Source organism: Coregonus lavaretus (genome assembly GCF_964263955.1).
Source record: "Coregonus lavaretus genome assembly, chromosome: 28".
In the NCBI taxonomy this organism is placed as follows: Eukaryota; Metazoa; Chordata; class Actinopteri; order Salmoniformes; family Salmonidae; genus Coregonus; species Coregonus lavaretus.
The window spans coordinates 18,413,957-18,432,105 of NC_140015.1; the positions used below are offsets into that span (position 1 = coordinate 18,413,957).

The window sequence follows — 18,149 nt, forward strand, 5'->3', positions numbered from 1 at the left end:
AGATAAGTATTTACCCCCCTGATTCAATACATGTTAGAAACACCTTTGGCAGCGATTACAGCTTTGAGCCATCTTGGGAAAATCTCATAAGAGCTTTGCACACCTGTATTGTGCAATATTGCCCATTATTCTTTAAAATATTATTCAAGCTCTCTCAAGGTGTTGGAGATCATGGCTAGACAGCAATGTTAAAGTCTTGCCATAGATTTTCAAGCAGATTTAAGTCAAAACTGTAACTTGGCCACTCAGGAACATTCACTGTATTCTTGGTAAGCATCTCCAGTGTACATTTGGCTTAGTGTTCTATGATATTGTCCTGCTGAAAGGTGAATTCCTCTCACAGTGTCTGTTGTAAAGCAGACTGAAGCAGGATTTTGCCTGTGCTTAGCTCCGTCCCGTTACTTTTCATCCTGAAAAACTCCCCAGTCTTTGCCGATATCAAGCATACCCATACCATGATGCAGCCACCACCATACTTGAAAATATGGAGGCAATTACTCAGTGATGTGTTGTGTTGGATTTGCCCCAAACACAAGACTTTGCATTTACGCCAAAAAGTGTATTCATTTGCCGTGTTTTTTTTTGCAGTATTACTTTAGTGCCTTGTTGCATGTTTTGGAATATTTTTTATTCTGTATATTTGTATTCTTCTTTTCACTCCGTCATTTAGGTTAATGACCTGTGGAGTCACTACAATGTTGTTGATCCATCCTCAGTTTTCTCCCATCACAGCCATTGAACTCTGTAGTTGTATTAAAATCACCAATGGCCTCATGGTGACATTCCTAAGCAGTTTCCTTACTTCCTGTCCTGCAGCTCAGTTCAGAAGGATGACTGCATCTTTGATGTGTCTGGGTGGTTTAATACATCATCCACAGCATAATTATTAACTTGACCATGCTTAAAGATATATTCAATGTCTGATTTGTTATTGTTAACCATCTACCAATCACTGCCCTTCTTTATGAGGCTTTCGAAAAAGCTCTGGTCTTTGTAATTGAATCTGTGCTTGAAATTCAATACTTGACTGAGGGACCTTACAGAGGAAGGGGTAGTCATTCAAAAATCATGTAAACCTCTATTTCACACACAGTGAGTCTATATAACTTATTATGGGATTTGTTAAGCCAAATGTTACTTCTGAACTAACTTAGGCTTGCCTAAACAAAGGGGGTAAATACCTAGGCAACAACGATATTTTAGTTATTTAATTTGTAAAAATCGTAGAATTGTATTTTCACTTTCACATTATGGAGTATGTTGTGTAGATCAATGACAAATAATTACAATTAAATCTATTTCAATCCCACTTTGTAACACAACAAAATTTGAAAAGAGTTCAAGGGGGTGTAGACTTTCTATACGCACTGTATGTGTCATTAATCTCATATCTCAGTGGACAGGCACAGAGCAAAAAACCTCTCTCTTCTCTCGCTCCATTTCATTGTGCAGTGTTCAGAGACAACACTAATCACTCACTACATTCATAAAGAAAACAAATTATTCAAAACCCAGTTTGTCAGGTAACTGTATCAATATTAGTGCAAAACATAAGTGGGTATTTACATGATATACTCAAAATGTATATACATCTTCACATGATATTCACAAAAGAGGATTGTCTTACAGGTGGGCCTATAAGACATTTAGGTTAATTTGATGTTACATACAAATACAGGGACATGCTACAAAAACCATTGGCTTGATAGATTAAAACCTTAGAGAAACACTTAGTCATGATAAAAACTGAAAACATTAGTACACTTCCTCACATTGTTTGAGCTACCATCCTTTAAAAAACCCCAGATCTGTTGATTAGTAACTGGCGCTGCCTCTGTCCACATCTCATAGTAAATTTCCATGGGAGTCCAGCCAATGTGAATTACTAATGATCCCTTTATGTGTCCAGTGCTAGTTAGAATAATATCATACAACAACAATGAATTGATTACTTTAAAAAGTCTGTAGTGGTATGACTCCCATCTCCACCTCTTCTCCTCCAGGTGCTCTTAGTACCTGCCCTGAACAACAGGGGGAGCCCAAGGAAAGCTGACTGGGAGTGTGCCTTCTGCACGACTCATCACGACTCATTAGCTTTGAAGAAAATTTCTCGACAGTGCCTGGCTGTGTCCTCTGGTGAGTACACTGTGAAACCAATGGTGCGCGGGTCGTTGAAGATCTCATAGTCGTTGCCCCCCTGAACAGAGAGGAATGTAGATACGGCTTTAGAATGGTCCTCTGTAGCTCAGCTGGTAGAGCACGGCGCTTGTAACGCCAAGGTAGTGGGTTCGATCCCCGGGACCACCCATACACAAAACATTTATGCACGCATGACTGTAAGTCGCTTTGGATAAAAGCGTCTTCTAAATGGCATATTATATTATTATTATTATAGAATCTGCTTGTTCACAAATAGGTTTGCACTGACTGCCCTTTTCACCCTTGTCGACCTCTTTCCTTGTTTCCTCACTCACTCTTTATTTCTCTCTATGTCTCAGTAAAAGAGGTTGAATAAACACACAACCATCACAAAGCTCATGCAACATAGCAACATTCTTTCAGGCAGGGGTCAACTCCACTTATATTGACAACAACAATGATCTCTGAACTTTAACCTTTGACATTCAAGCCACAGCACAATCCTACTCTCATTGCTACCTTGAGCCTCAGAGCATTCCCCACCATCACTGACACGTCCACAAGGTCCTCCCCTTCACTTACAGACGACGTCTCGTTGCCAAAGAAATAGATAGCGTCCAGGCCCTCCCCCTCCAGCACGTCCAGACAGAGGCTCTTGTCCCAGCCTTCAGGGAACACGTCAAAACTGATGAGACCGCCTGAATAGAGAGGCACATGAGGGGTAATAATTCAGTCAACTTCAATTTATACATTACAATTTAACATCATGTTACTGAACAGAATATTAGTCCCTCCCATAAAATAAACCCTCAGTCATGTTTTAGTGATGATTATTAACACATTACAACCAGCTATCCCATGCCATGTATGGGATATTTGTTTAGGTTGGTCAATGTACTGATGAGTGAGGATGCCCAATGCATGTAAAATAGGTATGATATTTTCCCCATTATAGGAACAGCAGCTTTGAGATATTTTTAAGACTGCACCTTCAACTGGTCAATGTTGCACATTTCTCTGCAACAGACTTGGAGCCCAACACATTCTCACCTCAAAAAGCATGAAAGGATATTAAAAGCCGCAATCACTGTGCTCAGTTCAGCAGAACAGACTTATTTATGCCCTGTGCATCGACTGTGTGGCGATGGCCTTGACATACAGTCTGTGTCCAGGGAGGACAGTCTTATTATGGGTGATTATTCACTACTTGTCTGACTTCCATGAGGTGGACTCAGTTCCACAAACACAGCCTATAGCTGGCTCCTTTCTTTTAATCGCTCTTTCCTTTTCATTCTACAACCAGAGCAGTTCATCTTTGAATTCTGCCAAATATTCAGGTAAATGAGCGGTGAATGTGCATGAAAAGCCCTCAGCAAAGTAAGTTTAAATTCTGCATCTCGCCCATCCCCCCTGCCTTCAGATTCTACTTCATTACCCTCATAATGCTGAAGTGTTTAAAGCGGCAATCAGCAGTTGAAGCAATAAGAAAGCACCCCACCACTGATTCAGTAAAAATGGTGGGGATTGGACTGGAGAAATGTAAGCACTCTCAAATTCAAAGACAGAGCTATGGATGCAAGGACTGACCATCCATGATATCAAAATTATAGTTTTAACCATGTTTTTAGGGGCTATACAGTGTTTGTTTACATTTACTTTGTTTACAAACTTTGGAGTAAAACTAGCTTATATTTTGTGTTCTGATGGGGTACGACAGTTGAACTAAGCTTATAAGGCATTTATAATTATATACTTGAAGAATCAATGGGTCACATCATTAATTTATTAGTCCAAAAATGGATGTAGCAACTGCTGCTTGACCCTTTAAAGGGAAAGCTCACAAAGGCAACAGCTAGGGAGGTTTCAGCCAATCAGAGGGTGTATTGGCCACAAACACCCACATCCTCAGCCCATCCCCACCCATTCCCTTCCCCACCCTTGGCCATATACCATAAAGGTTAAAGAAAACAGAGCCAGGACAAAGGTGCCTGTATTTGAAGGGACGCTGCAATGTCGCTTTTTGAGGTGAGTGACACGGGCAAAAATCTATGGCGTAAGAACAGACAGTGCTGCATAGACATAAACAGCATTGCATATATTATGTGAAATGTGAACAGACCGCAATGAGCAAACACATAAATCTTATGCCCTAGCCTTCTCATTGGCTCGTTTTATCAGGCTCTGCGGCTGCAGTGTAAACAGCCCTCCAACTGGCTCTGCTGCCAGTGCAATGAGCATCAGCTTCCACATCAGCAACCAGAAGGATTCCCAGTTAACATCAGCAATCAGAGGGATTCCCAGGGCAGTCACTCAGTTAGGGTGAAGTAAGGCCGTTAGGATGAAGTAAGGCTGAATGTGGGTGTTTGTAACTACTGCTGCTACTGGCCCAGGGCTTTAACAGAGTGCCTTATGAAGACAACAGCCTTATTTCCAGCTGTTTGTGCAGCTGCCTGAATTGTGTACAGTTTCACAGGCCATTAAGTAAGTCTCACACCCTGTTACACAGTGAGCAAACACCTAGTCTGACTAACCAGAGAAAAACATCTCTGAACCTCAGAGAGTGGAGCAGGGGAGAGTAATGTTTATTGAAGTTGCCCCAATGTTGGGCACAATGTGTCCAGGAGATTGACTACGCATGGCAGACAGTCTTTGTGAACTGGCATATAGGAAACAACAGCAAGGAAAATACAGCAAAGGAGTAAGTACGTTCAAGTCATAACAGGGTTCTATCTGAGCGATAAATGTTTGTAAATTAGTCTTGAAATGTAGATATCACACCATGCACAGATGGCATACAAAGAAATACTGAAATACAAGACTAGAGGTGCTAATAGTTACACTGATATTAATTCCCAGCTCACATCCTGTGCCAGTTGGCTTACCTCTGGTAAATCGTAGACCCTTCCCAGCAAACTCCTCCTGCAGGGCCGCAACAAACTTCTCCCTGATTTTCTCTCTCTGTGAAGAGGTTAAGGAAAGGGGTCAGGCTTCAGGCAACTAAGGGTTAAGCCTCTCCACATCACCCATCAGACCACTAGACCCTCCATAATGTGTGGCTGTGAAACATCAATGGGCTGTTTGTTCAGCCATCTTGAAAGCTCAGCATTGTTTTTACTTGTTTACTCTCTTCCCCTTTTAATAGGAGCCAACATAACAGAATATAAGAGAAAATCATGCCTGCTTGCACTGTGCAGTGATTTGAGGTTATAGGAGGTTGAAATCATGACTCAATCAATAACACGGGCTTTGTTTGTTTACTCTTCATTTTCCACGTTTATACGTTTAGGCGTTTTCCTTAGAAGATAACGATTGGTGTTTAGATCATTATTTAGGCACTCTTATACTGTGTAATACCTTGTCGATTTCAGAGAATTCGATTCGTTCCTCAAGTGTGCAGCTCCGGCCAATGGGGGAGATGTTCAGCATTCCGTTGCGGAATTCGATAAAGGTGCCCCTGAGTGCAAAATAAGGCATTAATCTGTAAGAATAGACTTTAGTGTGGCTTTGTTACCAACCATCATACTAAAATTCTAGAGATTCTAGGGTTAGATTCAGAATTGCTTTGTTTCTCAAGCAAATATGTATTTCCACCCAGATACAGATCAATCCTTCTGTCTTAGTCTCTCTGTGATTTCAGCTTGTCAAACTGGAAAAACACGCTTAGGAATACTGACAGAGCCAGCATTCCTTTCTCCAATGCCTGCAGCTTTGATGGACAGGTTGTAGTGGCCCTGGGGCCTCTGAATGAAACGGGCAGACCCCTACCAGGACGTCCTCTGGAAAAGGAGCTGAAAGTAGGTCAGAGTCTCACCTTTTCTTGGGCAGCTTGATCAGCCCCATGTAGCTGAGACAGAAGTTAATGAGGTCCTGTAGTAGTTCCTCTCCTATCTGGTTCTGGATGGCCTGTAGGACATAGTTCAAATATTTGAACTGTCTTTTATTATTAACACAGTGCAGTTCTCTTAAAGGCATGATCATAACTTTCCCTTCCAGTCTTCTTAGCTGAGTACAGTGTACAAGAAAAAAGGTTGTCCCTGCATGTTGTTTACATGGAATCAGGTTTAAATGGCTTGTTAGTGAGCCAAAATATATTTTATTCCTTCCCTCACCTCAGTCACACCCACCTGTTTGGAAAGGAGCTTCCCATCTTTGTACTGCACCGTGCCATTCTCAGCAAACACATAGTCAAACTTCTGTATCACTGTAAGAGAGAAAGGGGGCGAATTAGGTAAAAGTGTGTTACTGAGGAGCACTGTGAGAACATTCATAGTAAATAGACAACACAAGCTACCAGCACGTAGTGTCACGACTTCGGCCGAGGCTGCCTCCCTCACTGCTTCGGCGTTCGTCGTCACCGGAGTACTAACCACTGCCGCCCCAATCATCATCACACTTGTCTTGTCAATCACACACACCTGGTTCCTATCCCCTAATTAGTCTGTGTATAAGTGTTCCCTCTGCCCCCTTGTCCTTGTGGGTGATTGTTATTGTGAGAGTACAGGATCCCCTGTAGCTCAGTTGGTAGAACATGGCGCTTGCAACGCCAGGGTTGTGGGTTCATTTCCCACGGGGGGCCAGTATGAAAACTGTATGCACTCACTAACTGTAAGTCGCTCTGGATAAGAATGTCTGCTAAATGACTAAAATGTAAATGTAGCTCGGTGGAGCTACTCATAACATTGTGTTGCCAGGGTAGATTTTCCCCCTGTGCCTATGTATTATTGGATTCCGTTACAGTGTATTGCCAGGGATGTTGGTTTCCCCTATGCCTGTTTCGTTGATCGCTATTGGAGCGTATGTGTGTGTCAACGAAGGAATAAACTCTGTATTCGGTGATTACCCTCCTGCGCCTGACTCCTTTCACCACACTCACCACAGAATCACCCACCCGCTATGGAGTCAGCGGGAGAAGAGTGCATGCCTGGAGTCATGGCACGGGTCCAGGAGCATTCCACAATGCTGGCCAGCTTGGGGGAAGCGATGGATTGGGTTCTTCAGGCCGTCCCAACGCCTGGAGAGGAGAGGACCCGATCTGTCAAGACCAGCTGGCCAACCGGATCTACCATTTCCGGTGCCATCTGCGGGAGGACGTGCGACGGGAGCTAGCCTGCCGGGACACCATGTTGTCCTTCAATAAGCTGGTGGACATGGCCATTCGTTTGGACAACCTGCTGGCAGCCAGAGGACGTCCTGGTAGGGGTCTGCCCGTTTCCACCCTGGGCGACTCGGATCCTGAGCCGATGGAGCTGGGTGGAGCCGCCGGCCGAGAGAGCGGAGGAGGACAGCGACAGTGCCACTCTGGTGGCACGAAGGGACAGTACACCACACGTCGTAGTCAACGTTATTTTGGGCCGGGAGTCGGCAGGCAGGGCACTCACGCATCACCCCAGGTATTGAACACCCACACTTGTTCAGAGCCCTCTGTTGCACACTGTACCCTACCTATCCACTTTCCCGATATCATGGTAGTTTCCCAGTGTAATGCGCTAGTCGATTCAGGCGCAGCTGGGAACTTCATGGACAGGGCATTCGCACACCGTCAATGCATTTAATTGGTTCCCCTCTCCGTTCCACTCCCCATCAGAGCACTCAATAGTCGACCATTAGGGTCCGGGTTTGTTACGGAAGTCACTATACCGGTCACCATGATCACCCAGGAGACTCATTGTGAGCAGGTTATTTTTTCGATTATTGAATCTCCTTTCCCTGTGGTATTAGGTATCCCTTGGCTAGCACTCCACAACCCCACCTTCTCATGGCCGCAGAGGGCTCTCACAGGGTGGTTGCGTGAATGTCAGGGTAGGTGTCTAGATGTTTCCATTGGTGCAACCACGGTGGAAAGTCCAGACGGTACCTCCACCGTGCGCATTCCCCCCGAATACCTCGATTTGGCGCACGCGTGTTACTAAATTACCACCTCATCGGGCGGGGGATTGTGCGATAGACCTTCGGGTAGATGCTGTACCTCCCAGGAGTCATGTGTACCCCCTGTCGCAGGCTGAAATTGAGGCTATGGAAATATACGTCTCCGAGTCCCTGGGCCAGGGGTACATACGTCCCTCCACTTCACCCGCCTCCTCAAGTTTCTTCTTTGTGAAGAAGAAAGACAGCGGTCTGCGCCCGTGCATTGATTATCGATCACTGAACAAGGAGACGATTAGATTTAGTTATCCTCTCCCCCTCATTCCTTCAGTGATCGAGTCAATGCATGGGGCGCGCTTCTTCACAAAGCTATATCTCAGGAGTGTGTACAACCTGGTGCGTATTCGGGAGGGGGATGAGTGGAAGACGGCATTCAGCACAACCACGGGGCATTATGAATACCTGGTGATGCCCTACGGTTTGATGAATGCTCCATCCGTCTTCCAGTCCTTTGTGAACAAGGTGTTTCGGGACATGCTTGGTCACGGTGTAGTGGTCTACATCGATGACATCCTGGTGTATTCCGCTACTCGCACCGAGCATGTGTCCCTGGTTTGCAAAGTGCTGGCCAGACTGTTGGAAAATGACCTTTATGCCAAGGCAGAGAAGTGTATGTTTTTCCAGCAGTCCGTCTCCTTCCTCAGATACCGCATTACCACCTCAGGTGTGGACATGGAGGGAGATCGCATTTCAGCCGTGCGTAATTGGCCGACTCCAACCACGGTTAAGGAGGTGCAGCGATTCCTTGGCTTTGCCAATTACTACCGAAGGTTTATCCGGGGCTTTGGCAAGGTCGCAGCTCCCATCACATCCCTGTTGAAGGGTGGGCCGTCCCGGCTCCGCTGGTCTGCTGAGGCGGATCTGGCCTTCAGGAGACTGCGGGGTCTGTTCACCTCAGCTTCGGTACTGGCCCACCCCGATCCATCACTACCGTTCGTAGTGGAGGTGGATGCGTCCGAATAAGGGATAGGCGCTGTCCTGTCCCAACACTTGGGCACACCACCCAAGCTCCGCCCCTGTGCCTTCTTCTCGAAGAAGCTCAGCCCGGCGGAGCAGAACTACGACATTGGTGATCGGGAGCGGTTGGCTGTGTGGAGGCATTGGCTCGAAGGGGCGAAACACCCTTTCCTCGTCTGGACGGACCACCGTAACCTGGAGTACATCCGGGCAGCGAGGAGGCTGAATCCTTGCCAGGCCAGGTGGGCCCTATTCTTCACCTGGTTTGATTTTACACTATCATACATTCCGGGTACGAAGAACGTGAAGGCAGACGCACTGTCCCGGCTGTATGACACAGAGACACATCACCATACTCCCGGCCTCCTGCATTGTGGCGCCGGTAGTATGGGCGATGGACGCGGATATAGAGCGGGCATTACACACAGATCCATCTCCACTGCAGTGTCCAGCTGGGCTGCGGTACGTGCCTGCTCTTATCCGTGATCGTCTGATCTTCTGGGCACACACGTCACCCTCCTCTGGTCACCCAGGTATCGGTCGTACAGTGCGCTGCTTGAGCGGAAGGTACTGGTGGCCTACCTTGGCTAAGGACGTGAGGGAGTACGTCTAAGTCTCCTGGCCGTCCCCGAGGCCGGGGTCGGCGCGCTGCTGGAGCTGGGGGGGGGGGGGGGGGGGTACTGTCACGACTTCAGCCGAGGCTGCCTCCCCTCCTTGTTCAGGCAGGCGTCGGCGTTCGTCATCACCAGAGTACTAACCACTGCCGCCCCAATCATCATCACACTTGTCTTGTCAATCACACACACCTGGTTCCTATCCCCTAATTAGTCTGTGTATAAGTGTTCCCTCTGCCCCCTTGTCCTTGTGGGTGATTGTTATTGTGAGAGTATGTAGCTCGGTGGAGCTACTCATAACATTGTGTTGCCAGGGTAGATTTTCCCCCTGTGCCTATGTATTATTGGATTCCGTTACAGTGTATTGCCAGGGATGTTGGTTTCCCCTGTGCCTGTTTCGTTGATCGCTATTGGAGCGCATGTGTGTGTCAACGAAGGAATAAACTCTGTATTCGGTGAATACCCTCCTGCGCCTGACTCCTTTCACCACACATAGCCTAAAAATCTCCCCCAACTGGAACACAGGCATGTTGTACCTGGTGCAGCGGGATTATTGGTCATTGCAGATTACCACCTATGTAACACTACCTGGAATAGTGCAGTTTAATCTCTGTCCTGTCCATTCACTGTACACATATCTCACATGGCTAGAGTTTCAAAGTACTGAGCATCTCAATCAGTCTTGCATAATGCAGTCTGGGGATGATCAGGATAGAGAACTGCTGCTGCAAAATTGAAAACCTTGAACGCACTGAAAACAAAACATTGAATGCACTAGTAGCACTCCCCCTTAAATGTACTCTATTGTTCGTTGCTTTACTTTTGTTGCTGCTCTGAGTGATAACGGTCAGTTGTCAGTGTGTTGGTGGCCAGTCTCCACTGCTGTGTGTAAACTCCACCACAGGGTCAGTGTGTCAAGGTCTCTGGTGGTGGGTGGGAAGGAAGGGAATGTAACACAGGTACATGAGCAAACATGTAACTCCATCTGGGTCCATGTGCGACCCGGATCGCAGACTAACTGACGTAGCTGCTTTCGTCTATGTCTGTTATTTATGGACTGATGTCAAATGAGAGTGGGCTGCAAACACGAAAGCCCCTAAACTGTCTCTCTGGTGAATGTCCCTGAAATAATTTCATGACCATGAAAGCGACAGCCTTTTGGGGTTTGTAAAGCCCTGTGAGACAAAGGCAGTAAGATGGGTTTGAGGGTGAATATGTGAGACTGAAATGAGACCAAAGTGAGAATGAGCAGCGCTCACCTTCATCTCCCTCCCCCAGCTGCTCTGCGATCTTTGAGTAGTCTGATCCGCCCACTATGCCGATCTTCACTTTCCTGCGCAGAGACTGGAAAAACTCATCCAGCTGCGGGTCGATTTTCTGCAGGGTGGAAGCACACACACACGACGCGTACACACAACGAGTGCACCCACGCACCCACGCACACACACACAGTCTGTACCTGTTTGTGTTGTCTATCATTGAAAACACCGTTTTAGGGACTCATAATATAAACTGTGACAAGATAGGCATTCACAGTCCTGAAAATTGCTTTTCTTGTCTGACCACAAAGCAGGAGAATGCTTTTGTTTGTGAGGTTAGGTAGCATAGACAGAGTGAGATTGCCATATGTCTCTGAAGGAGGAGCAGCTTTGATAGTGGTATATTGACCCTCTGCAGAAATAATCATATTAAACCAGCTTTCCCTCTTACCAGAGAGACTTTGGCAGATGGATCAGGCAGGGACTGCCTCATACTCACATGAGGAAACTGCATTACATAATACAAGGGCAGTGGGTTTATTCTGCACACTTATGTCTCTGTGACCGACCAACAGCTGTTGAACTGGACACAGCCTACACATGACGGCCATTGAACATTTCTTTACATCACCAGTCCAGACAATGAGACAAGAACGCAGATAGACAAAAAAAAATCATATTGTAGGCTATGTTACCACAAAGACATAATCTTGTGTTGATGGGCAGAGATAAGAGAGATAATCTCAATTTTTATCCTCCTGTTTAATTGAATTATTTGAAGACATGGAGAACTGCCTGTTTTCACACATGACAATTACAAAGACATTCATTGATGCAGCGTTGTGTAACAGAGAGTTAACTATTTATCATCAAATTAATGAGTAATTTTTTGTTAAACTACTGAAATCATTATGAAAAGCACTAGGGAGCTGTTTCACTGATTATTCATTGATGAGCTTGCATTTCAAATCTGAGGGTCAAAAGAGGCTGAGGACATGACTAATAGGCTAACCCCATTATGAATGTCAACGTCCTTGATCAACGTAGTCATAGAGGAAAGAGTATTTAGGGAAGGAACTCCATATGACTCTTCTTCCCATGTACCTAATTTAAGTTGTTTACTATCAGTTATCTGTCCATTAAAGGTCCAATGCAGCTGTTCTTATCTCAATATCAAATCATTTCTGAGTAACAATTAAGTACCTTAATTGTCAAAAATACACAAAAATAGCTTCAGAGCAAAGAGCAATTTCTCAAGCAAGAATTTTGCTAGGACTGTCTGAGAGTGGTCTGAGTGGGGAGGGGGAAACTAAAAATTAGCTGTTATTGGCTGAGAGGTTTGGAACTCTCTTTCCCATTGGTCTATTAACATTCCTGGTGATATCACCAGGCATGCCAAAACAGGCTGAAATTTAAACAGCTCTTACACTGAAAGGGCATTATTATAATTTTCACCATTTCACAGTATTATTCCAACATTTACATTTTAGTCATTTAGCAGACGCTCTTATCCAAAGCGACTTACAGGAGCAATTAGGGTTAAGTGCCTTGCTCAAGGGAACATCGACAGATTTTTCACCTAGTCGGCTCGGGGATTAGAACCAGTGACCTTTCGGTTACTGGCACAACGCTCTTAACCACTAAGCTACCTGCCGCCCTCAGAGTGGGACAATATATATAAAACACAGGGAAATCACGTTTTTGACTGCACTGAGCCTTTAAGGATTGGCGCGAACAGCTGCAAGGTAATTTATACTTCACATGGAAGGACTTCAAACTTTCAGGAAACAGCAGGCCATTCAGTTATAGGGTATTTTGAATAGGCGTAAGCAGTGTCCCAGTGTAACCGTGGTCTAGGGTTGACCACCACCGGGATGCTATATGAAACTTGACATCATGAGTGTTGTGCAAGTAGGCAACAGTAGCCTACAGTCGTCTTCTCTTACGGACGGAGGACATAACGTTCTTCCAAATTAATTATATCTCTGCTCCATGGGCCGCGTGCGACTTTGAGTGAAATACACGCTTCAGGTGCAAACGAATACATTTCATTTTCATTCAGAAGAGTTGGCAGACCGCTGCATTTGAGAACAGTAGGCTACAACCACGGGATTAAACAATATACGAAAATAAGAACTTGGAAGGACAGAAAATGATGGTGTTTGCCTACATTATCAGGAAGTATATCGACAGAAAATAGTAAATCATTACATAAAATGCAGGAACATTGCAGACCTTGCAGCAGATAAGACATTGACATTATGGCAACAGTTTTGTGCTATCAAGATGGCATGGCAATTGGCAAAGCGCCCTATAATTCCTTACAAAATTGAAAGGTTTGACAAGTTGGAAAGCAACATTAGAAGAAATGAAAATGACAAACAAACACAATTAATACAATGGGATAATAAAAAACGTTATTTAGCATACCTCTCTCGGTGGGGTAAGAGTGCCGTCCACGTCAAATAAACACAGAATAGTTCTTTTTGAAGAACCCTTTGATTCATCCATTTCTTATTTTGCAATGATAGTGTTACTAATGTGTAAGTAATCTTCTGGGTAAGCGTGACAATTTTCTGATCTTGCCTCTAATGCAAAACAAAGACTACAGTATAGGCTACTGTAAAATGTTTAGCCTACCACTAGTTGGATAAATAATTTATGCCATGCGGTCTAGTAGATAACGACAAACCATATCCAATAGTTGTTGAACTGTAGATTATCATCAGACTGAAGAATAGTTATGCCACCGTTTTCGATCGAATTCAAAGAATCATATCACAGGCAGCGCGACGTCTCAGGTTTATTTTGCAACAGTGTCTCGTCTCTCGTAGGCTACATACAAACAGCCAATCGCAGCTTCTATGTTTGATGACGCGAAGTGGGCGATGGCAAGATGTTTATACATAGATGCCCATTGCCCCCTCCCATGTAAAATCAAGACTGATTTAAGACCCATCTCAACAGTGCTCAGACTGTGCCTAGATCTGGACAATGTAGCCTATCATATAATAAATTCACAGCCCAAGCAATGGAATGATTCCTCACTGCATGTCAGGCCAGCCATGGCATTAATCAGGCCAGGCAGTGAGAATAGTATGATGAATAACGTTTAGCTGATACATGGTGACAGATCCAACTTCCAAGATACACACTCACACTTGGGTCTGTCTGGAGACAGACTCTGTCTGGATACAGTTGTTGTGCAGGATTACCAGAACATTTGTGTGATCACTTTTATTATCAGTAAGTTAGTTGTCCTCAAGAGGGCAGGCTAAAACAATATACATGCCGGTGCCCTATGCAAGCCAAATGGCATAGTGCAGAACAGGTATATCCCGAAGGAGGCTCTGAGGGCTGTTAGATGGATTTGTCTGTTAAGGGTATCTGCAATCCTAACATGTCTTGTGGGTGGTGAGAAATTAAAATAAAGATGAAAGGTCTATCAGCATCAAAGGGAGAATCATGTTTACATAAAGACATGATTATAGTCCTGGTCCCTATTGGCACAGATGGCCATTTCAAATAAAATGAAATCAAATGTCATTTGTCACATGCACCGAATACAACAGGTGTAGACCTTAGAGTGAAATGCTTACTTACAAGCCCCTGACCAACAATGCAGTTTTAAGAAAGAATACCAAAAACAATCACACAAAAAATACAATATAAAATAATACGAAATAAAAGTAACAAATAATTAAATTAAAGAGCAGCAGTAAAATAACAATAGCGAGGTTGATTAGATGTTCAGGAGTCTTATGGCTTGGGGGTAGGAGCTGTTTAGAAGCCTCTTGTCCATTTGTTTTGCATCACTCCTTAGTAAATAGTCCATATTTTAATATTCGAACATCATGAATGGACATGAAAACCACGCATTTCAAATATATTAAGAAAATATATTTCTTATTGTTGCACTGTTGAGAAGGAACCTGCAAGTAAGCATTTCGTTGGACCATGTCTATCCTGTACATACAACTAATACAACTTGAAATTAAATTGATTAAAGCTCCTACTGTGTGTCTTTTATCCTGCTAACAGTTATCTTGGTATACCCTTGCTCTATATTTAGCTGATACACACAATGCACCTTAATCTAGGAATCAATATCAGAGGAGCAAATTTGATAGAATTCGATGGTTGTCTATAACCTCATTCACCACTCTCAGGAGAATGGCTACATAGTCATGAGTACAATAAGACTAACAGCATCTGTTGGGATTGTTTTTATTATTATTAATAGGCCTATCACTAGACTATGCTAAGGAGATACTAGGTATAAGGGCCATCTGGTCAATTCACAAAGGGTTGTCCATTGAGCAACATTTAAGACTAGGTTAGGTAGACTTTGAACTTCTGTTGGCTTTTTTAGTCAAAAAGATTGTTGTAATGTGATTAATGGACAATGTACCGAGGGCAGAAATGCAGACCATACCTTTGGATTGCCATTGTCAAAACTGAATTGCAGCAGGTGATGAATGGCTTTGCATAGCTACCATTAATGACCAATATACCTCTCACATTTCACAACAGCAATACATCACATCATTGATTTGGCCTGGAATCTATTAGTGTCCTTAATATGTAACAAGATAGTCTTTCTGTGCGTATATATACGTATAGGGAATATAAGACATGTATGTTTGAATATAAAGACACGCTTCAGTTGGCATGATGAATGTTGAGGCCAGTCACTTAGTCTGTATTTTAAAAGGCCCCATTAATACCAAATCCATGAATAGATAAGGGGCAGCCCTATAAGGAAGGAGATAACAGAGCAGATGCTATGAAGCAGAGACAGGATTACTCACAGTCACAAGTCACAACATGCCTCAATGAGTTTACCATTACTCAACTCTCACTTTCCCCTTCATTAAAAATGAGTCAGGGTCCTAGTCGGGGTGTCAGCCTGCTTCTGCAGTATCCAGAGCTTTGTATTATCTGTGTTTTTGCTAAACATTTTATTTACAGGACAGACAGAGATAAATAGGGCTGGCTAAAGGAGACAGACGGTCACTCAGGCCATGGGGATCCCATTATGAGCCTCAGTCACTGAGAAAAAACACTGAGACCCTACAGCGAACAGGAAATACTCTGCTCGGACGTGTGGGCGTTTATTGCTCATAAACACTGTGTGATACACAATAAATCACTCTATGCAATAGGCAAGATTTAACTTATTACACAATGTCTTTATGATTTGTATGTGAAAATGTGTGCATGTTTTAAGTAGTAGTACTTACAGTTGAAGTCGGAAGTTTACATACACTTAGGTTGGAGTCATTAAAACTTGTTTTTCAACCACTCCACAAATGTCTTGATAACAAACTATAGTTTTGGCAAGTCGGTTAGGACATCTACTTTGTGCATGACACAAGTAATTTTTCCAACAATTGTTTACAGACAGATTATTTCACTTATAATTCACTGTATCACAATTCCAGTGGGTCAGAAGTTTACATACACTAAGTTGACTGTGCCTTTAAACAGCTTGGAAAATTCCAGAAAATGATGTCATGGCTTTAGAAGCTTCTGATAGGCTAATTGACATAATTTGAGTCAATTGGAGGTGTACCTGTGGATGTATTTCAAGGCCTACCTTCAAACTCAGTGCCTCTTTGCTTGACATCATGGGAAAATCAAAAGAAATCAGCCAAGACCTCAGAAAAAAAATTGTAGACCTCCACAAGTCTGGTTCATCCTTGGGAGCAATTTCCAAACGCCTGAAGGTACCACGTTCATCTGTACAAATAATAGTACGCAAGTATAAACACCATGGGACCAAGCAGCCGTCATACCGCTCAGGAAGGAGACGCGTTCTGTCTCCTAGAGATTAATGTACTTTGGTGTGAAAAGTGCAAATCAATCCCAGAACAACAGCAAAGGACCTTGTGAAGATGCTGGAGGAAACAGGTACAAAAGTATCAATATCTACAGTAAAACGAGTCCTATATCGACATAACCTGAAAGGCCGTTCAGCAAGGAAGAAGCAAGGGGGCAGCATCATGCTGTGGGGGTGCTTTGCTGCAGGAGGGACTGGTGCACTTCACAAAATAGATGGCATCATCAGGAAGGAAAATTATGTGGATATATTGAAGCAACATCTCAAGACATCAGTAAGGAAGGTAAAGCTTGGTCGCAAATGGTTCTTCCAAATGGACAATGACCCCCAAGCATACTTCCAAAGTTGTGGCAAAATGGCTTAAGGACAACAAGTCAAGGTATTGGAGTGGCCATCACAAAGCCCTGACCTCAATCCTATAGAAAATGTGTGGGCAGAACTGACAAAAGTGTGTGCGATCAAGGAGGCCTACAAACCTGACTCAGTTGCACCAGCACTGTCAGGAGGAATGGGCCAAAATTCACCCAACTTATTGTGGGATGCTTGTGGAAGGCTACCCGAAACGTTTGACTCAAGTTAAACAATTTAAAGGCAATGCTACCATATACTAATTGAGTGTATGTAAACTTCTGACCCACTGGGAATGTGATGGAAGAAATAAAAGCTGAAATAAATCATTCTCTCTACTATTATTCTGACATTTCACATTCTTAAAATAAAGTGGTGATCCTAATTGACCTAAGACAGGGCATTTTTACTAGGATTAAATGTCAGGAATTGTGAAAAACTGAGATTAAATGTATTTGGCTAAGGCGTATGTAAACTGCCGACTTCAACTGTATATTCAAAATTAAATGTCTTATCTATAGTATGCCTACAAGTTTTGTCTGTGTTTGTGTGTGAGTGTGTGTGTATGTGAGGAAGCATTTACATAGACATAGCCTTCCTATATTTTTATAGATGCACTGAAGTGTTCAGTAAAGTCCATATTTCTGAAGGAAACAAAAACATCACCCATAACAGGCACGCGTCATGCCACTCTGTCCAGTGGCAATCAGAGAGCTTTACAGTCACTATAAAAACAATCTTGTTCCTTTAACACATTATTACTCCATTTGCTAATCAACTGGGGTGTTTGAAGACGGAAGCATTCTCAGCTCTCTCTGTGTGTGTGTGTTAATGTGGCAAAATGACTGGGTGTCCCAAACCAACCCAGTCATTACACTCAGACACATTCAATGTACTGTTTATATAAGTTTTTACAGCCCCGGTGCCCAGTTCTCCTTCCTGAACACATCGTAAGAGTGTGTGCAGAGTATTTGACTTGAGTAAACAGAACTAACAGCCTATTGCCTCAGAACAAGATGGATATACTGTCAGTGTTCAAGGTATTGGGGCGAAGATGTTTTTATGCCA

The 18,149-nt window shown here is 43.7% G+C and overlaps 1 protein-coding gene across 2 annotated transcripts; it reads right to left on the bottom strand.

Moving 5' to 3' along the window:
• Positions 1-1,193: 1,193 nt before the first annotated feature.
• LOC311104159 (phosphomannomutase 1-like) lies at positions 1,194-13,728 on the bottom strand. Of its 2 annotated transcripts, XM_084145853.1 has the most exons (8): positions 13,322-13,728; positions 10,892-11,009; positions 6,264-6,340; positions 5,951-6,042; positions 5,494-5,593; positions 5,022-5,097; positions 2,722-2,837; positions 1,194-2,197 (listed from the first exon to the last, which is right to left on the bottom strand). In XM_084145853.1, the coding sequence occupies exons 1-8, from the start codon at positions 13,400-13,402 to the stop codon at positions 2,081-2,083; spliced, it is 777 nt and encodes a 258-aa protein (XP_084001979.1). In that variant the 5' UTR covers positions 13,403-13,728; the 3' UTR covers positions 1,194-2,080. The 2 variants fall into 2 exon arrangements, with proteins under 2 accessions (XP_084001979.1, XP_084001978.1); XM_084145852.1 differs by lacking the exon at positions 13,322-13,728 and having other exon boundaries at positions 10,892-13,313.
• Between the last annotated feature and the right edge of the window lie 4,421 nt (positions 13,729-18,149).

What these genes read in the sequence shown, in the direction of transcription:
- LOC311104159 (XM_084145852.1), bottom strand. Translation starts at nt 11,111, where the DNA reads ATGATAGACAACACAAACAGGTACAGACTGTGTGTGTGTGCGTGGGTG. An exon ending in GGAAGCTCCTTTCCAAACAG is followed by an intron (nt 6,043 to 6,263) that starts GTGGGTGTGACT and finishes TATGTCCTACAG; the next exon opens with GCCATCCAGAACCAGATAGG. An exon ending in GGGTCTACGATTTACCAGAG is followed by an intron (nt 2,838 to 5,021) that starts GTAAGCCAACTG and finishes CTCTCTATTCAG; the next exon opens with GCGGTCTCATCAGTTTTGAC.